Source organism: Vigna angularis, chromosome 9 (genome assembly GCF_016808095.1).
Source record: "Vigna angularis cultivar LongXiaoDou No.4 chromosome 9, ASM1680809v1, whole genome shotgun sequence".
Taxonomy (NCBI): domain Eukaryota; kingdom Viridiplantae; phylum Streptophyta; class Magnoliopsida; order Fabales; family Fabaceae; genus Vigna; species Vigna angularis.
Genome location: NC_068978.1, coordinates 16,193,381 through 16,215,636, shown reverse-complemented (window position 1 = coordinate 16,215,636; position 22,256 = coordinate 16,193,381). Strand labels below are relative to the sequence as shown.

Below are 22,256 nucleotides of genomic sequence, written 5' to 3'. Positions count from 1 at the left end.
TATATTTGATTAGATCGAAATTACTTAATTACAAATTTTAATATATCAAATATACTGTTAATATATATATATATATATATATATATATATATATATATATATATATATTATATAAAGACTAAAATTTCACGTTAAAAATAAATATAAATTAAAGGCTAAGATATATACTTTATTTAAAAAATAAACACAAAACAAACTTATTATTAGCATTTCATAATATTGGATTGCGACTTAATTATCAAAGATAAATAAGCTCGGAAAATATAATTTAAAACCGACCTTAGCTCAGTTGGTAGAGCGGAGGACTGTAGTAGTATACAAACAGATATCCTTAGGTCGCTGGTTCGAATCCGGCAGGTCGGATTTTAATTTTAGTAATTAGGATTTAAATATATTTAACCGTATAAACACTTATGTTCAGTAAAACTAGATTAATAATTTTTACAACCAATCAATTTTTTAATTTCTAAATAATTTTTACCTTTTAACTAGTTCTTCGATTAGTTTTGTAAAATATAATCCAAGTATAGTTATAATGATGTGATTAAATATGCAAATAAAAAAAATTTCTCATACCAACTTCATAAAAATTTAATTCAGTGAGATTTTTGAAAAATATTTTGAAAATATCAAAGTAATGTGAAAAAAATCCGGAGTTTTACGTTGATTTACAATTTACTACACTATTCGAATTCTTACTAAAAGAGAAATATATTAAAATATAAATGACATAAATGCTTATTTAAACGAATATAAATGGGAAAGCTTTATCATTGTGCATTGTCATTATTATTAACAACATTCTTGTATTAATAGAAAAAGAATAAAATATTATTCCTAATCAGATCATGTTATTATTGTTATTGTGTCATAACTATTACACCTGCATTATCCACTATATATGAAGAATAAAAGAAAGCTTGTTTCCTGAAAACTCGTTTTAAAAACTTATTCTGAAAAACTCATTTTAGAAAATTTATTCTAAAAGATACTATATATATATATATATATATATATATATATATATATATATATATATATATATATATAATGAAAATTTTATTTAAAAATCTTGTTCCAAAATACATTTTATGTGTTTTAGAAATTTTATTATGAAAATCATATTCTAAAAATCTTATTCCGAAAGAGTTAATCAAGAAGTAACTTCTATTAAGAGTAAAATATCATTTAAAAAATTGAGAAAATTGTGGGAGTGCATATAAAAATTACGAGGATGCAGGAAGAAAACGACAATGTGAAAATGGGAAGCACCAAAAGGGATGAACGAAGATCCAAACAAGGCTTACTTATTTACTCTTCCATATTTCTTAAATGCAGCCCTTTCTTTTCTTTTATTTAAAAATAGACATTCATCCTTTTTTTTTTCATATTCCAAAAATTACTTTTCGTAATGTTAAGTAAATGATTTTTTCTTTGTAATAAATACTTTTCCAAGTGTTAAGAAAATAAAATGTTATGAAAAAGAAGTTCCTTTTATAATGAAAAAAAGGAAAAATATATCGTAAAGACTATAGAATAATATTTTAATGTTTCAAAAAGTACTTTATAAAAAATACTTTTCATATTTTTCATATTTTTGAAATATAAAAAAAATAAAATTGTCTTTCAGAAAATACACTACCTAACACAAAGTATTTTGAAAATTAGTTTGTAATGTTTTCCCTTATGTACTATGGAATAATAAACTTTCTTGAATGTATTGTATACATTCAATAATTCCTTTACCATGACTTGCTCGTGACAGAATATATGTTAATTTACTAAGTTGATATGTAATTAGTTAACACATATTCGATGTGAAAAAAGTTATGTGAATTAAACTAATTAGCTATGATAATCCACAATTAAGATAATGAATAAAGGATTAATTCAAGATTAATCGATAATTAAGCCACATGACCTATGTCTATTTAAGTAATACTCCATGAATAATAGTATAAATAACACATTCTATATGATACATTAATTACATTTATTAATTATCACATTTATTACCATTTGATGTACTTGACTGAATTAGGTGTCAAATTATCTGTTACAGGTATAACTCATGTTCGGAGTGGAGAGGATGAGTACCTTTGGAGAGGCCAACTACCTAGTGTGTGAAGTTAGAAGTGCTTGGAGTTGGAAGTCTTTACAAGATATATTTGACTCTGTGAGAACAATTGGTACTCACCATGAGACCGATTTATATTACGTGAAGAGAAAAGTTTATGGTGTTTAGAAGAAGTAAGATGGCTTGAACAAAAGAAGCAATACCTTCCTGGACTAACAAAGCTAGTATCCTACAAGTCCAAGTGAAAAAGCAACATGAGTTCACTGAGTTTAAAAAGAGGGGCGTAGAAGAGATTAATGCCCTAAGGTAGGAACACATTAGGCTTAAGAGGAGGGTGAAAGCTAAGGATAAGGAAAGGAGAAGGAAGCTACAAAGAATTTTGTCCAAGTGCATAGGATTTCATCGCAATTGCGCATAATCAATGAAAATGAAGGAGAAAGTGGTTACAATACCACTCCCAATACTAGAGGAGCAACTAACGCCTCCTTGACGGTAGAAGGATCTCGTCGACACTCCTTCATTGACAACACCACAGATACCTCGCTTCCTAAGCATGGAAAGCCCTCACCCTAGATCGCTATGATGACAACAACGACCTTAATGAGCATGTTGCCAATATATTACCCACGTTAGTCTCTACTCAACTAACAATGTTGTCATGTGCAAGGTCTTCCCTATGACCTTGAAAAGACCTGCTCTTGAGTGGTTCACCTCCTACCCCCTACTTCATTGACTATTTTGATACCCTGATATAATTTTTCAATACACAATTCGCTAATAGACAACACCACCATCTCACCTCCTTAACATTTCTCAATGTCATGTAGGATAAAAGGGGAACCTCTACAAACCTTCATCAATAGGTTCGTCAAGGTTGCCTTGAAGATAAGGAACCTGAATCCTAAGCTGGTTTTACACTACAAGATCAAAATGTTGAGACCAAGACCTTTTGCAGACGATTTGTGCATAACGCCACTCACAAGTACGGATGAGTTAAGGCAACGAGCTACCCAGTTTATACGGCTGGAGGAAATGAGAGAATATAGGAAAAAGATTATAACCGAGATCGTGTTGGCTGAAAAAGAAAGGAGTTAAGTGAGACTTAGCCCAAATAAGTGGGTTTCGCCAAAGGGAGCCCAAACCTCGATTCTCACATTATACACCCTTGAGTGCTCCCAGGTATTGTGTGCTGAAGGAAGCATTGTAGGAAGGCCTCATACTACCACCTAGAAAATCTCAAACGCCTTTAAATGGTAATATGAAAAAACATTTCATATATCATCACAACTACGACCATACAATAAACGAGTGCACTGCACTCAGAAACAAAGTTGAAGAGGCGATTTAGGTCGACCACATTTAATGGTTTGTGAAACTTGACAATGAGGAAAGCTCACGAGCCAATTATCGAATGTATGATGACCAATGAGAAGGTTATAGCACTAGTATAGTAAAGGGAAACAACAACATTTATTTTCGCTTATATACAGTGGTTCCGCAACCGAGACATATACTGGTGAGGCAAAAAGAAGTATGCTTTTTGCCTCGATTTTGAACCGATGCAAAAAGGTGTGTGCTTTTGCCTCGGTTCAAATCCAACCGAGGCAGTAGAGGGTCTTTTTTTTCACCATTCGCTAGGTGAGTTGTTAGCCCTTGGCCGCAATCCATCAACGCCCACCGCTCCATCTCACACCACCATCATCAAAGATTCCCAACTACGAAGAACAAAGAACGAGAACGATGCGCTCCCACCACCACCTACAGAGAATCAATCAAACACCATCACTCCTACAAAGAATCAATCAAACATAAAACAACCCAATCGAAATTAGAAAAAGGGGACAGAAGGAAGCTTTCTCCTTCGCTGCGAATCAGAACAAAGAGAAGAAGAAGAAGAACGAGAATGACCACCCGCCCTTGCGTCCCCGCTACGCCTCTATCGTGCCATTGATGATCCCTCCATCGCGCCTCCATCGGAACAGACCCCACTAAGGGCACCATCAACACATCATGTGGGTTTGTTGGAGGAGGATCGTCATCATTGACCATAAAATGACACTTGAGAGATGTACAGTCCGTCAACTCCATATCTAGAACTTTCAAGAGGAAATGATGCCTCTTATCAGCTTCATGGACACCAATTTCCAGGGTGTGGACCATGACCAAGATGATTATATTGTCATCACAGTGAAGATTAAAAACTTTGTTGTTAAAACAATTTTGGTGGCTTAGAGCCGCTGAATAGATATACTATATTACAAAACGTGTAAGAAGTTGGAGCTACCGGAGGAGACGATGACTCCATATCACGAGGCCATATATGGCTTTTCTAGAAAAAGGGTGAGCACCAAAGGCTACATCAATCTACTTTTAAAAAACTATTCTTAAATCTTTTGAACGATTATGAGTACGCGCTAAGCAAGCATGTACCCAACTTACTCACTAAGGAAAACCATGTGATAGGTGTCTTGGGCTGAGTTAGGTAAAAATACAAAAAACATTCTAAAGAAAGCGACAAATACAATTCTTAACACACTAACCTAAATGCTTGTAGGCAACCCCAATTGTTTGGATGAAGTTGTGTTGATGCAACACTAAAAAGACACAAAACACTTAAGGTGAATGATAATGCTGTCGTTGACATGATCAAATTAGTACTACTAAACTATAACAACTTCAGTATTGCTAAGATAGTAAGCTAACAAAACAAAAAGGATAAATTTAACCCTAAGTCATCTTCCAACAAACACGAAATTGGTTCTTAACAAATTAGTTATTATAAAATTATACAAAAGGGTTAGTAAAATAAAAATAATAAAGAATATAAATATAAAAAAAAAGATTAAAGAAAAAATAACTAAAAATATAAAGAAATAAATTTATAAACATATTTAAGAAGATAAAAATAATGATAAAGAAAACAGGTTGATTTTAATGCCTTTTCAAAATAAGATTTATCATTGTTTATCTAAAGATTATTGTTCAATTAATTATTGTCTTAGATTTTCAAATTAATCAATGTAAATTCTCAATTAATTTGTTGGTGTTTTCACAATTAACGAAAGTATATTCTGAATTAAAAGCAAGAGCTTTGTAGATTAATCATAGTAAATTTAACCAAAGTACATTATCAATTAAATATTATCATACATAATCATGTCTATTCCTTTAACTCATTCAATCACATGAAAGTTTCTAACCTTAATAAAAGTAAATTCTCAAATTAAATTAAAAACCCTTAAACTCATATGATTGATATGTTATGTAGATTTAACACCATGCTAACTTACTATAATGTAAAAATCATTACTTTTACTTGATTAAAAAGCAAAAGACTAATAAAAATAAATCTTAACATGAATCAAAAGAACAAACAAATTTCTTCATCCAACCTCAAAATCTACTTAAGAAATTATAGCACAATCAACTCCCGAGTTTTAGCACTCCACTGAATGTGAAAATTACATAAAAGTAAAAGAAGAAATGGTGAAAAACATGAGAGAAGAGAGAGAGGACGAAAATAGAAACCCTAATGGGTTCCTTCAGCTCCCCTAATGTGTTTTCATAAGTCTCTTTATATAGAAATTAGATTGGATTCTCTTTCAGGCTTTTCTGTTGTTGCAATCTTCTTTATGATAAATTAATCTTCTCAAATTATCTTCTAAATGATCCAATATCTTCAAGATATATTTGATTGTTGTGAAGATCTAAAAATATTTGAGAATATCTTTGCTAGATTAAAAATTTTTGACAAATAATATCTTTTGATATAGTTAAATAAGGTAATTATTTAACAATATCTTAAGATATATTTTCTCAAATGATCTTTTACCATAAACATTTATCAATTATCAAAGCCCCTTTTCGTAAAAAAATAAAAAAATCCGTAAGATCCAATTTTTGTTACTTGTTCCATCTTCCTCACTGAGCTAATTTTTTTTCACTTTTTCATGCTTTTATTGTCTTCTTCATGCAATGTTTGACTTGACTTCTTGTGGTCTTGATTATTTTCTATTCTTATATTTATGTTTAAGGTGTCATGAAACTTTAACCAATTTATTTTCACAGCTCATTCAACTCAACTTAGCTATAACTACACTAACAGACCTTAAAAGATTCAAAAAATAGTTATGCAACTAAAACACTATTTTTATCATGATTTTTGTATCTCATGCTCAATAAATTCAATTATAACAAATTCTAATTAAAATATTCTTTTGAAGTACAAATACTAATTAAGAATTCAAGATTAAAGGCTATAAATAAGGACATAAATATACACTCATCAGTAAACTTGTCAAAAGGTAATCAGATGTATGTAAAGAAGGATATATACTTATAAAAGAACTCCTCCCATAAACCTTTCAGTCATGTCATACATTATCTATGGCGTTTACCCTCCTAAAGGATACTATATTCTCCATCTCTTATTCTTGAACATAAATATGTTGTTTAATCACAAGTTTAGTATCCTCAACCACTTAAACTAGGAAAAATGTTTCCTCCCCTCCGAGTTAACTTGTCCTCAACATACTTCTCAAAAGGATCCTCCTGACTCCCTATAATCACCTCTCAAATTACACCTAATACCCTTAATGACGATGCACTAGAGGATGACGAGGATCAACTACTATCACTACCCCATCTCATCTATAGAACCATATTCAACCTACGTGACATACATGTTCACCTTCTTAGTGCATCTTCATTTTCTATGTTGTCTTCTTCCATAGAACCATATTCAATCCACTACGTGACATGACTTTTCACCTTCTTTATGCCTCTTCATTTTTTGCGCAATGTAACAACCTTTCATCTTCTCACCTCTTTGTTACAATGTTTCACAAGTATGAGAGACTACTATACCATAGGATCAATAGGCTCAGGGCCAAGTACCAATATCGTTGACTTAGTAGACCAACATCTTCATCAACATAACAAATACTACTATTTGACATCACAAAATTTTCTACAAGTCTTTAACATATAATGTTAAGCCTAAGGAACTAGTATATTGTATACGTCCAAATACCCCTTGATTATCATAATATAAGACTTGATCTTGGTCCAGTATATGTTGACCTACTAAATCAACATGTACTCAACCCATACATATTTGATTACGATGAAATTATGTTAACTAGATTAATTATTTATAATAATTTATACAAAGAATTAATTTAAAGTTAATAGATCATTAGATTATGTGACCTAGATTTATATAAGAATTTATGAATAATAATATAAATAATACATTATAAAAGACATTAATTATATTGATTAATTATTGCATTTAATAGGAAGAGAATGACTAACTAGTATAGGAAGGAAGAAAGGCTTTAAATTGAAGTCTTTCTTTAGAGAATATTCAACTTTGTAAAGACACTGAACATATTTTTATTTTATAATATTCTGGAAAGTACTTTTTGAAACACATGTTACTATTTCAATATTTTGGAAAGTACTTCCTACAACATAAAAATGAAAAAAGTATTCGGGAATGTTAAAAACAAGCATGTTTACGGAAATACATTTCAACTTTTGAGACAACTTTATGAAAAGTACTTATCAGAACTTGTTTTTCATTTAAACATTTGAGATATACTTTTCAGAACATACTTTTACTTTTTTAACAAAAATCAATATATAATATTTCATAAAATACTTTCCAAATGTTAAGGAAACAAATATATTTTTCTAAAAGTATTTTATGGGGAGATGTCACGTCCCATTTATTACTGTGATGATTCACCTCTCTGCTCCCATAAATGCACCGTGCCACGTGTTCTGAGTATCTAAAAATCCACCAACGAGCCGTGCATGTGCGCCACTTGTCAAAGTGGAAGCTTCTGAAATCAGTGGTGGAGCGCAGGTGTCGTGTAGAGAGACGCTCGTCCGTCTGACAGTGGGTTTTGAACAAAAACAAATTTTCTGGAAAATCTCCCACTCTCTACGCGCACCTTCTTCTCTTCCAAACTCAGAATTTTCCTCTTCTCCTCCATCTCTCTAGAACCTCCCAAACTTCTCTCTACTATAACTCACCAAGCTCTTCTCCGTTCACGTTTCAGCACCGTAGGAACGTTCCCTGCACCGCGAGCTTCATTTCAAACCGAACAACTTCCAGTTCTGGTAAGTTTCATTGGACGCTCGTTTCTGGAGTTCCTGTAAACTGTTTTCAGCTGCATGCAACGGTGTAGGCTAAGCCCTTTATTTTCTTTTGGTTAGTTTAGTTGGAGAGCTTAAGAGAAACATTGAGAGAGTTTCTTTTAGACGAATCAAGATCCACTCTTTAGGACGTTCGCTACTGAATCCGGGTAAGGGAAGCTTATTGTGATTTAATTTATACTGTGTGTTGTATGCATGTTCGATATGGATTGTATGCATGAGATGTATGCGGATGTATTAGTTATGAACGATCGCTGTTACAATGAATGAATATGGTATGCATTGGTTGATTCGTATGCTGATGGTTGCTCGGTATGAATGATTGATGAGAATCTTATAAAGTATGTAATTTGATATTTTGATATGAGGTATAAAGTATGAACTGATGTATGATAATATGAATTCTGTAATGTATGAGATTTATGGTGGAGATAAATTATAAGATTTGAATCGTATGAAAAATGAGAACTTGTTGTAGATGAAAAATCTGGAAAATATAATAGTCCTTACTTTGATAATGCACGCTCGTCATCGAACGGTATTCTACCGTTCGGTTTTCCCTGAAAATGATTTAGAGTAGGAATTCTTTCATTTGGAAAGGATTCGGCTTAAGAACGAGCGTCCTCTTGTGAAAATCTAGGTTTGAGCGTTCGGCTCATCCTAGTGGTGTCCAACGATTTTAAATAATTAAACTCAGATCGTACCGCTCGGTCTTATATCAAGCGTTCGTTCTAATTAGTGCTCGGTCATCTATTGAGCGATCGTCCTAAGTAGCGCTCGGTCTCAGACCGAACGCTCGTCCTTTTAGTAAATTGCAACGAGCGATAATAACGTTCGTCCTGAATGGAAATAGCGTTCGTCCATACAGTTAAATAGCGTTCGTCCAAACAGTAAATTTATATCCGCTACCGCGTTCGGTCATTGACTGGCGGGTAGTACCTTTTATAAATTCATATCCGTTTTAATATCTAAAAGTCTTATGATGTCTTTATTCAATTACATTTAATCTAATGTCCTTGAAATTTAAGTTATTCTAAGCATCTGGTGAATCGTTCTAGAATCAGTCTTTTAACTGATTCAAGTGGTCATGACGTCCGTTATTGAAAGGACGTTCGTTTTCCTTCTGTCAGAAACGAGTGTCTCTCTGTACCATATTAACGTTCGACCTCATTATGAAGGGGGCTGAACGTTCGTCTTTTTAAGAAAGTGGAACATAAAATGAAAATGTATTTAAGAGGATGAATTAAGATGTGCGAACACTATGAGAACTGAAATTGTGATTGTGGATTTGAACGAGCGTTCCAGGGTGGAACGACTCTTGAATGGATATTGAGATTTGTAAGTATGAACGTGGTAAGCTTAGATGGTGATCCATCCTGATATTCCGTGAGTGCTCGTTCTCAAGTAGAGAGGAATATGTCATGCGTGGGAATGGCAGGAGGTCTAGTCCATAACTGTAACTTGGACAGAACAGACTAACCTTAGGTGGCTACTGATGAGCATTCCAGTTACCCCACCTGAGTGCACGGACGCCTTAGCTACACAGGATTCATACAGTCCGGACGGTCGGTCTAGTATCAGGATTTTGGATGAAAATTATGTATGAATTGAATGTATATGTTGTGAACTTACTTGCTGGATCTGATATGCATGATATGTATGTTTTGGATTGGATTAAATTCAATAAGCTTACCCTGTGTCTCTTTCTTGTGTTGTCGTTCGTCCTTGAACCTTCGTCTTGTCTATGCAATGATCATCCGTGTGGATGTGAGCAGACGGAGAGGCGTTACTGGGAGAAACACTGGAAGAAGAAAATTTGGAGGACGCCAATCTCGTAGAAGTAGAAGTGAAGGCCGAACAGTAAGGGCGTTCGGTTTTTAGTTATAGTAGTTAGAATAGCGAGCGGCTGTGAACGAGCGCTCTTTTGATTGTGTAAATATTAGGACGTACGGTAGTAGTTTTTGTAAACCGTTCGTCCTCTTTTATTTTGTGAACGCTCGTTTAATTATGTACATGAAAGGCCGTTCGGCCACTTTCGTTATTGTCGTTCCCTTTACTTTAAAACTGTTTTGGATTATTAATATATGTGATTATTCTAGGTATATAGTTGATGACTGTATAATTTTGGGATGTTACATTATTGGTATCAGAGCAGTTTTGTTCTCTTAAAGGACACTGTAGGTTATGAGTGCACTGTGTTTTTGCTGTGTGCTTAATATGTGATTGAATGAGCTATTTCTCTCAACTCTTTGCACGTTGCTAACGTTCGTTTTCCTCTGTGTCTAGAGAACGAATGGCACCTAGACTCCCTCCTCCACCCCAACCTACGGAACCTGATGCGTCCAACAACGCTAGGTTGTTGGAGACGGTGATAGACCGCTTACAGCAACAGAACACGACACTGATGGAACAAAATGCCACTCTAATGCAGCAGAATCAGAGTGCCATGCAGAGTTTGGAAGCTTCGCGTGCCAACTCTGAAACAACACAAAGACAACTGATGGAGATCTTAGCAGCGACCAGGCATAATTCAGGGGCGTCTTCTTCCAACGCTGCCCCGCCTACTGCCGAGTGGAGCTTGGAGAGTTTTCTCCAACACCATCCGGCCAAATTCAGTGGAAAATGCCTTCCTGATGAGGCGGACCAGTGGCTGAGAGACATGGAACGTATCTACAATGCTAAGAGGTGTCCGGATGAAAGCCGCCTGGCTTTTACAGAGTACTTACTGACTGGTGAAGCTAGCCACTGGTGGACGAGTGTGAAAGCCATCTTAACGGACGCTCAGAATCCCATCACCTGGGCTGTTTTCAGAGGCAAATTTTACGAAGAGTACTTCCCGGACAACGTTCGTTACGCTAAGGAAGTTGAGTTTCTTCAACTGGCGCAAGGAGCGAAGTCTGTGTCGGAGTATACCAACACTTTTAAACATCTTCTGAGGTTCAACACGATGGCCACCAGTGAGGAGTGGCAGTGTAGGAAATTCGAGAACGGACTGCGGAGTGATTTGAAGGTATTGATTTCCAGTTTGTGCATCCGGTCGTTCCCAGCCATGGTTGAGAGGGCTAAAGTATTAGAGAAAAATATGGCTGAGGCGGAACAACAGAAGAAACAACAGGCGTCAAGAGGACCAATTCTGTCGAGACCTAATGTGAATCGGAACAGGACCCCATACGCTCGTCCAGCTCAGTCGAGTGGTTCACAAGCTATGGTAGTTGCTGGACAAGCAAATCAACCGGGGCCGGTCAGATGTTTTCAGTGCGGAGGACCCCATTTTAGATCATCATGCCCTCAGTTGGTTGGAGGGAAATATTGCACTCGATGTAAAAGAAACGGTCATCTGGAGAACGAGTGTAATATGGGCGGACGTGCAGTGATGAGACCGCCGAACGCTGGAAGGACTCAGCAAGGAAGAGGTGGTCGAGCCCAAGCTGCTGGGCGTGTATATGCAATCACGGGTGCGGAAGCAGCGAGTTCAGGTACACTTATCACTAGCACGTGCTTGCTATATGGAATGAAATGTTGTGTGCTGTTTGACTCGGGGGCGACACACTCCTTCATCTCGAAGGCGTGCGTTGATAAGCTGGGATTAGCTGAGAGTGAGATGCAGTTCGACTTGGTGGTGTCAACCCCAGCGGCTGGAGAGGTTAGGACATCTACCGTGTGCGTTAGATGTCCTATTGAGGTAGAAGGGCGTAGATACAAGGTGAATTTGATATGTTTGCCTCTCAAAGACTTATAAGTAATTTTGGGAATGGATTGGCTGAATACCAATCGCATTCTCATAGATTTTGGGCTAAGGAATTGATTTTTCCTGAGGAAGATGAAGAAGAGTTGGGTGTGACGCTCAGTCAACTGAAAGAGGATATCATGGAGGGCGCGAGTTGCTTCTGGATCATGACGCATGAAGACAGAGAGGTTGCGGATAAGAGTTTTGAACGTTCGTCCAATAAGTACACTGAAGGACGAACGGTTGTGGACGAATTCCCGGACGTCTTCCCGGATGAGGTGCCTGGATTGCCTCCCGTTCGTGAAGTGGAGTTTACCATTGATCTGGTAACGACCACGGCTCCCATATCCGTTCAACCCTATAGAATGGCACCCGCTGAATTGGTTGAGCTTAAAAAGCAGATTGAAGAACTGATGGACAAGAGGTTCATCTGTCCAAGCGTGTCACCTTGGGGAGCGCCTGTGTTATTGGTGAAGAAGAAGGATGGCAGCTCTCGGCTATGCATTGACTATCGTCAATTGAATAAGCTGACCATCAAGAACAAATACCCACTGCCTCGCATTGACGATCTGTTAGATCAATTGCATGGAGCGAGCGTCTTCTCCAAGATAGATTTGAGATCGGGCTACCACCAAATTCGGGTTAAGGAAGGAGATATTCAGAAGACGGCCTTTAGATCTCGGTATGGACATTATGAGTACGTAGTCATGCCGTTCGGTGTGACGAACGCTCCAACAGTCTTCATGGACTACATGAATAGGATCTTCAGGCCGTACCTGGACAGATTTGTGGTGGTGTTCATTGACGATATTCTCATCTACTCCAAGAGTTGTGAAGAGCATGAAGAACACTTGAGATTAGTACTTGGAGTGTTGAGGGAAAAGGAGTTGTACGCTAAGTTTACCAAGTGCGAATTCTGGATGAAGGAAGTGCAATTCTTGGGTCACGTCGTATCTGCTGGTGGAATTTCAGTCGACCCAGCCAAAGTACGAGCGGTCTTGGAATGGGAAAGCCCACATTCGGTAACAGAAGTTAGAAGCTTTGTGGGACTGGCGGGCTACTATAGGCGTTTCATAGAAGGATTCTCTAAGATAGTAGCACCGTTAACACAACTGACCAGGAAGGATCACCCGTTCGTTTGGACCGATCGGTGTGAATCTAGTTTTCAAGAGCTGAAGCGGAAGTTGACGAGCGCTCCGGTTTTGGTAATTCCGGACACTGCCAAACCTTTCGAAGTTTACTGTGACGCATCTCACCAAGGTTTGGGGTGCGTTCTTATGCAAGGAAAACGAGCAGTGGCGTACGCCTCTCGGCAATTGAAGATACATGAGAGGAATTATCCAACGCACGACCTAGAGCTGGCAGCGGTCGTTTTTGCTCTGAAGATTTGGAGGCACTACTTGTATGGATCCGTTTTCCAAGTCTTTAGTGATCATAAGAGTCTCAAGTACCTCTTTGATCAAAAGGAGTTGAATATGAGGCAGCGGAGGTGGCTTGAATTCCTAAAGGATTATGATTTCGAGTTGCTTTATCACCCTGGTAAAGCGAACGTTGTGGCGGATGCACTCAGCAGGAAGGTGGTGCATGTGTCGTCCATGATGGTACGTGAGTTGAGCCTTGTGGAAAGCTTTAGAGACTTAAGGTTGCAGTTCAACTTAGAACCGGACAGCATCAAATGCTGTAACCTTAGGATATCCAGCAACGTGTTTGAGAGGATTAGAATGAAGCAACTTGAAGATGAAGAATTAGTGAAGATAAGAGGCGCGCTCGGCACAGATAAAGCAAAGGAGTTCAATGCTGGGACAGACGGCCTACTACGTTATATGGGTAGGACGTGCGTTCCTAATGATGGAGACTTGAAGCGGATGATATTAGAAGAAGGGCATCACAGCTGTCTTAGCATGCATCCGGGCATGACTAAGATGTACCACGATCTCAAGCAGTCGTTCTGGTGGCCAGGGATGAAGAATGATGTTGCACGCTTCGTGGCATCATGTCTAACATGTCAACGTGCTAAGACTGAATATCAAAGACCGGGTGGACTAATGCAACCCTTGGAGATTCCAGAATGGAAGTGGGACAGCATTTCAATGGACTTCGTGACTCACTTGCCTCGCACGGTCAAGAATCACGATTCCATTTGGGTGATAGTGGATCGTCTAACAAAGAGTGCCCACTTCCTAGCTGTCAACTTGAAGATGTCCATGACCAACTTGGCCAAGCTCTACATCAAGGAGATCGTTCGTCTGCATGGAGTGCCGTCCAGCATCATCTCTGACCGAGACACAAGGTTCACCTCTCGGTTTTGGCAGTCGTTGCAAAGCGAACTGGGCAGCAAACTTCAAATGAGTTCAGCGTACCATCCTCAGACGGACGGTCAGTCCGAGAGAACAATCCAGACGCTCGAAGATTTATTACGGACGTGCGTACTCGATCATTTAGGCGTTTGGGATGAAGTACTGCCGTTAGTAGAGTTCACCTACAACAACAGCTTCCAGTCCAGCATTGGAATGGCTCCTTTCGAAGCACTTTACGGACGCAAATGCCGCACGCCACTTTGCTGGTTTCAAGAAGGAGAAAACATATTGACTGGACCAGAACTCGTTCAACAAACGACTGAAAAGGTGAAGTTAATACAAGAGAGATTGAAGACGTCCAGAAGCAGGCAGAAGTCATATGCCGATAAGAGAAGACGACCACTAGAGTTCAAAGCTGGCGATCATGTTTTTCTAAGGCTGAATCCAACTACTGGAGTAGGAAGAGCGTTGAGATCAAAGAAGTTGTCTCCTAAGTTCGTGGGGCCATATCAGATTTTGAGAAGGATTGGACCTGTTGCATACGAGCTAGCCTTGCCTCCACAATTATCCAACCTTCATCCGGTATTTCACGTCTCTCAACTCCGAAAGTACGTAGCTGATCCCTCGCACATATTGGAGCTGGAGGACGTTCGTCTTCGCCAAGACCGAACGCTGGAGATGAAGCCGATTCGCATTGAAGACGTTCGCACTAAGTTATACAAAGGGAAGGACGTTCGACTAGTGAAAGTAGTGTGGGACGACAAGACTGGTGACTCTACTTGGGAAGTTGAGGATGCCATGAGGGACTTATACCCTCATCTATTTCCTGGTAAGTCTTCAATTTTCGAGGACGAAAATTTTTGTAGTTAGGGGGATTGTCACGTCCCATTTATTACTGTGATGATTCACCTCTCTGCTCCCATAAATGCACCGTGCCACGTGTTCTGAGTATCTAAAAATCCACCAACAAGCCGTGCATGTGCGCCACTTGTCAAAGTGGAAGCTTCTGAAATCAGTGGTGGAGCGCAGGTGTCGTGTAGAGAGACGCTCGTCCGTCTGACAGTGGGTTTTGAACAAAAACAAATTTTCTGGAAAATCTCCCACTCTCTACGCGCACCTTCTTCTCTTCCAAACTCAGAATTTTCCTCTTCTCCTCCATCTCTCTAGAACCTCCCAAACTTCTCTCTACTATAACTCACCAAGCTCTTCTCCGTTCACGTTTCAGCACCGTAGGAACGTTCCCTGCACCGCGAGCGTCATTTCAAACCGAACAACTTCCAGTTCTGGTAAGTTTCACTGGACGCTCGTTTCTGGAGTTCCTGTAAACTGTTTTCAGCTGCATGCAACGGTGTAGGCTAAGCCCTTTATTTTCTTTTGGTTAGTTTAGTTGGAGAGCTTAAGAGAAACGTTGAGAGAGTTTCTTTTAGACGAATCAAGATCCACTCTTTAGGACGTTCGCTACTGAATCCGGGTAAGGGAAGCTTATTGTGATTTAATTTATACTGTGTGTTGTATGCATGTTCGATATGGATTGTATGCATGAGATGTATGCGGATGTATTAGTTATGAACGATCGCTGTTACAATGAATGAATATGGTATGCATTGGTTGATTCGTATGCTGATGGTTGCTCGGTATGAATGATTGATGAGAATCTTATAAAGTATGTAATTTGATATTTTGATATGAGGTATAAAGTATGAACTGATGTATGATAATATGAATTCTGTAATGTATGAGATTTATGGTGGAGATAAATTATAAGATTTGAATCGTATGAAAAATGAGAACTTGTTGTAGATGAAAAATCTGGAAAATATAATAGTCCTTACTTTGATAATGCACGCTCGTCATCGAACGGTATTCTACCGTTCGGTTTTCCCTGAAAATGATTTAGAGTAGGAATTCTTTCATTTGGAAAGGATTCGACTTAAGAACGAGCGTCCTCTTGTGAAAATCTAGGTTTGAGTGTTCGGCTCATCCTAGTGGTGTCCAACGATTTTAAATAATTAAACTCAGATCGTACCGCTCGGTCTTATATCGAGCGTTCGTTCTAATTAGTGCTCGATCATCTATTGAGCGATCGTCCTAAGTAGCGCTCGGTCTCAGACCGAACGCTCGTCCTTTTAGTAAATTGCAACGAGCGATAATAACGTTCGTCCTGAATGGAAATAGCGTTCGTCCATACAGTTAAATAGCGTTCGTCCAAACAGTAAATTTATATCCGCTACCGCGTTCGGTCATTGACTGGCGGGTAGTACCTTTTATAAATTCATATCCGTTTTAATATCTAAAAGTCTTATGATGTCTTTATTCAATTACATTTAATCTAATGTCCTTGAAATTTAAGTTATTCTAAGCATCTGGTGAATCGTTCTAGAATCAGCCTTTTAACTGATTCAAGTGGTCATGACGTCCGTTATTGAAAGGACGTTCGTTTTCCTTCTGTCAGAAACGAGTGTCTCTCTGTACCATATTAACGTTCGACCTCATTATGAAGGGGGCTGAACGTTCGTCTTTTTAAGAAAGTGGAACATAGAATGAAAATGTATTTAAGAGGATGAATTAAGATGTGCGAACACTATGAGAACTGAAATTGTGATTGTGGATTTGAACGAGCGTTCCAGGGTGGAACGACTCTTGAATGGATATTGAGATTTGTAAGTATGAACGTGGTAAGCTTAGATGGTGATCCATCCTGATATTCCGTGAGTGCTCGTTCTCAAGTAGAGAGGAGTATGTCATGCGTGGGAATGGCAGGAAGTCTAGTCCATAACTGTAACTTGGACAGAACAGACTAACCTTAGGTGGCTACTGATGAGCATTCCAGTTACCCCACCTCAGTGCACGGACGCCTTAGCTACACAGGATTCATACAGTCCGGACAGTCGGTCTAGTATCAAGATTTTGGATGAAAATTATGTATGAATTGAATGTATATGTTGTGAACTTACTTGCTGGATCTGATATGCATGATATGTATGTTTTGGATTGGATTAAATTCAATAAGCTTACCCTGTGTCTCTTTCTTGTGTTGTCGTTCGTCCTTGAACCTTCGTCTTGTCTATGCAATGATCATCCGTGTGGATGTGAGCAGACGGAGAGGCGTTACTGGGAGAAACACTGGAAGAAGAAAATTTGGAGGACGCCAATCTCGTAGAAGTAGAAGTGAAGGCCGAACAGTAAGGGCGTTCGGTTTTTAGTTATAGTAGTTAGAATAGCGAGCGGCTGTGAACGAGCGCTCTTTTGATTGTGTAAATATTAGGACGTACAGTAGTAGTTTTTGTAAACCGTTCGTCCTCTTTTATTTTGTGAACGCTCGTTTAATTATGTACATGAAAGGCCGTTCGGCCACTTTCGTTATTGTCGTTCTCTTTACTTTAAAACTGTTTTGAATTATTAATATATGTGATTATTCTAAGTATATAGTTGATGACTGTATAATTTTTGGATGTTACAGGAGATATTTGTAGTAAAAATTTTGCAAGAGAAAAGAATGAATGATGTTAAGAGAGCAATAAATATCTTAATTTAATTGGAGAAAAATAAACTTAAACACTTAATCGTAATTAATCCTAATGGTAGAAGAAACATTGCTGGGTTGAGAGAGTGAAAGCATAAAGTAGTGTGTGATTGCAAAAGAGATAAGAGTGTTTTCAAAAAAATGTTTTCAATAAAAGATAAAAAGGGAAGGTGCATATAGAAATAATAGGGAGTGCTAACAGAAATAGCCTAAATTTGTTTGAAAACTAGACCGGATCTACATTCGTAGCAATGAACCGAGTTGCTCCCTCCATCATCTCAAATGGTCCCTACCATCATCTCAAATGCTCCCTACACCTTCCTATAATTTATTTTAGGCTTAATATCCTATTTTGTCCTCAGTTTCGCTCGCAAATGTCAAATTAGTTTATCCTTTAAAAAATACGTCAATTACGTTTTCACTTAACAAAATTTGTATCAATGAAATCGCTTTCGTTAAATCCATACAAACGACGTTAATTATTTTGCATCAAGATAATTAACTACTTAATTATTTGTTAGTAGTTATGTACACACATGCATATGCTTCACCAGAAAAGCACAAAATGGGTGGCTTCTCAGTCTCATACCTGTAATTCTGTCATGAGAAAAGCAAGAACTCCATTCAACTCTCAGATGGGTAGTTTTGCAGCTCACGAACGTTGACATCCGTCCAACAAGCGAAACTCCTTTCTACAGTATCTGCAGGTGTAGGGGTGCAAAGAGATTTAGATTTAAAAGAAAAATAAAATAAAATTAATATAAGGTAATTTTGGAATAAAAGATATTGTGAAAAGGTGTAGGGAGTATTTGGGATGGTGAGAGAGCAATTCTCATGAACCGGCTAACTATAGAATATTTACCAATATGTTATTTTTATTTAAAAAATAAAAATAAAAACCTAAACATTTTATTTTTATTCTACGTATAAACTTGTTATCATTAATGAATATTGACTTAAATATGTTTTTCCATATATATATATATATATATATTATCTTCATTTTATTTATTTATTTAACTTTAATCCTCTATTTGTTTAGTTTTAGTTCTTGCCATTTTTTTAAAATTCTACTGATGTGTCTAATTTTTCATTTTGCACTCTAATATTTAGTTTATTGTGAATTATTTTATGTATAATTTTAATAGAAACTAAAAATAAATTATCTATATATTATAAAATTAAAACAGTAAAATAGATATATTGTAAAAACAAAATAATAATAAGTAACAAAAAATTATAAAATCTTTTAGAAAAAATTATAAGAAACTTCATTTTATATTTTATCTGTAGAAGAATTATTAATTTTTAGCAATAAATTATTTTTTTAATATTTATCTGTTTAATTTATCTATGAGGTTTTACATCGATTTTTAGAGGCCTAAAATTTTAAATTTTACTTCATTTAAACTCCGCTCAAACAAGTGTATCTTATGTACTTGATTGTATAATAAAGTAATATTTTACATAATCTCAAAAATCCTTGATGGATACCAAGGTTATAACGGAAAAGAATTAAAATAAAAAGTCTTTCAAAAATAAAAATGCTTGTTTATTTTGGCTAAACTCGATCTTCTTGTATCTGCGAAAATGGAGGTAGTTTGAATCATAAAATACAAGTTTTGAAAATTAATTTTTGTTGATACTGTTCATACAGCAACATCAGAATTGTGAAAATTATTCCAAAACCACGCATTGACCATGCATAAGAAGGAATTTTAAACTGTTTGAAAACTAGTGTTTATATGGGCAAACAAAACTACTGTTTATATATTGACCTTAAATGGTGGAAAGCTTGATTATTCTTCCAAGTGGAGCACGCTGCTCAATAGTGCCAACATGCTCACTAAATTCATCCATCACAAATTTAAATATGTAATTTTCAAACTCACTTTCAATTTTGGGACTAGAAATTATAAATTAATAAGTAGTTTGATACTCTAATATGAAAGGATGAAGAGGTGATGATTTCGGCAACAAAGACGGTAAAGGACGGTAGGATCTTGCTACTTTTTGCAAATAATGTTATCCTATTAAAACCAATTCATAATGTTAAAAGAGGATTAAAATAACTAATTGTTATTTAGGAAATTCTAAATTAGGACACACCTGTAAAATATAATTTATCAAGAACAATAGTCAAGTATTATAAACAAATACAATGAAATATGACATATGATCCAATCATTATAATGTTTATTGTTTGTTAGTACAGCTTCTATTGGAGATTCTACTTCTTTCTCAATCATACTATTAGAACCCAAAGAGATTTACAGGTGTAAATGTTGCCTATTACATATAAGTTTTTTCATTTATCATGCACACAGAGGGTATTATTCACCATGTTCAAATATATGAGAAAGAAGAGCTTCTCCGACAAATAAGCTTTTTTTCTTACTTGTAAATCTTTACATGCAAACATCAAAGCCATTCACATATTCATCTTCGCCAATTCCTCTCAATAGTAGATCAGTGAATACGAATCTAATTCTGAATTTTATATTTTTATATCGTTTAAAAGTTAAAATTAAAGATGATTTAAAATATATTTTTTAATTCTTTAAAATATTTTTTAAGATTTTTTTTAAATAAAACTGTTACTTGAGTAAATATGTTAATAGTGTGGTGAATGGAGAAATTTCTTTTCTTCCACTGCTGGGTGAAATTCCAATCGGAGTGTTTTTGTGAGATCTCGGAAAATTAACCCATGATTATACTGTCTAATCTGTCATTAATGTACTGCTGAGTCACCTGGCTGCTTCCATAAATGCACCGCGCCACATGTTCAGTGCATTAAAAACGCACTTTGCACTGCATGCACGAGCGTCATGTGTCGCGTTAGAAGTTTCGGAAGTCAGAAGTGAGAGTGCAGGTGTCAGCAGAGGAGACACTCGTTCGTTTGGGCGTGGAAATTGACAAAACTGAGTTTCGAAAAAAAACTTTCTCTCATCTGCACGCACTCTTCTTCTTCCTCAGAACCCAACCCTTCATTTTTCTCTAACTTCTCTCTAGAACCAGTTCACCTTCTCTCTACTGTAACTCACCATCTTCTTCTCCGATCACGTTTCAGAACCGTAGAAACACTCCTGGAGACGTGAGCGTCATTCTGGACCGAATAGAATTTGGATCGGAACTGGTAAGTCCTCGTCGCTAACCGTTCGTCCTTTTGGTTTCATGCGAACCCTAGTTCTGGTTGCATGCATGGGTTATGGGTCTGAGTTGTTCTGATTTCTGGTGTTTTAGATTAAGTGGAAATTGTTGAGCGAAACCTGAGGGTAGGACGTTGTTAGAGGAAACGCTAAATCTTGCTTTTTGGGAATACACTGCTATCCAGGTAAGGGAAGCTTAATAATTTAGGTTATACGTAGATGATTGTGTGCAAGCATGATAGAAATAGAATGTATGAGATGTATGCTGTGTTTGAGTATGCCTGAACGATCGCTGTTATGCATGAATGAATATGGTATGTGTTGGTTGATACGTATGAATTGGATAATGGATGATTATTGTATAGTATGATTTATTAATATGAATTCTACATAGTATGTGAATTAAATGATGAATCGGAAATTATAAGATTATGAATCGTATGAGAAATGTTAAGTTTAGATGAAGATGAAAATCTGAATGTAATGATTCTATCATATGATAAAATACGTTCGTCATCGTACGATCTTATACCGTTCGGTTTCTAGTCAATTGCTTAAAAAGGAATTCTTTTATTTGAAAAGAGTTCTGAAATTGAACGAGCGTCCCATGAAACACTATGTTGAGCGTTCGGCTCAGCCTAGTGGCAATCTTGTAAATTATATTTAAGTTATTATCCCTTATATTTATAAAATAGTAGCGCTCGGTCTTATACCAAGCGTTCGTCTTAAGTAGCGCTCGGTCTTACACCAAGCTTTCGTCCTAAATAGCGCTCGATCTTATATCTAGCGTTCGTCCTAAGAAGTGTACGGTCTTATACCGAACGCTCGTCCATACCTTTGATTTGCAGAACGTACGTAAATAGCGTTCGTCTCAAATTATCAGTAAATGAATATTCATTTTCGGTCATTGACTAACAGTAGATCCTGTTGAACAAATTGTCCTCGGTATAACTAAATAATCTTCTTTTTGTATCTCTATCCACTTAAATTTGTCTAAAGTCTTTGAACCTCAATTATTTTTGAACATTATGTTATATCTCTAAGAGTCGGTTCATTCAACTGATTCTAGTAGTGGTCACGTTCGTCATGAAAAATGCGTCAGCTTTATTCTTTTTGAAAAGAAGATCTTTCGGTCTCACTCGTGACGTTCGTCCTGTCATTGCAATGATCATCCGTGTGAATGTGAGCAGATGGAGGAGCGTCACTTGAAGAAGCGCTAGAAGAAGAAAATTTGGAAGACGCAAATCTGGTAGATGTGGAAGTTAAAGTCGAGCCTTAGAGCGCTCACGTATTGTAAATTGTTAGTTTATTAGTTTTA

The 22,256-nt window shown here is 36.7% G+C and overlaps 1 protein-coding gene and 1 non-coding gene across 2 annotated transcripts; both read left to right on the top strand.

Annotated features, from left to right (window-relative positions):
• Nucleotides 1-274: 274 nt before the first annotated feature.
• Nucleotides 275-363, top strand: TRNAY-GUA (transfer RNA tyrosine (anticodon GUA)). The gene is given in 2 exon segments: nucleotides 275-311; nucleotides 328-363. It is a non-coding gene; the product is annotated as a tRNA-Tyr (tRNA).
• Nucleotides 364-10,535: 10,172 nt separating this feature from the next.
• LOC128193892 (uncharacterized) lies at nucleotides 10,536-11,981 on the top strand. The gene has a single exon (XM_052868081.1). It carries the CDS (start codon nucleotides 10,536-10,538, stop codon nucleotides 11,979-11,981), a length of 1,446 nt encoding a protein of 481 aa, XP_052724041.1.
• Nucleotides 11,982-22,256: the final 10,275 nt, after the last annotated feature.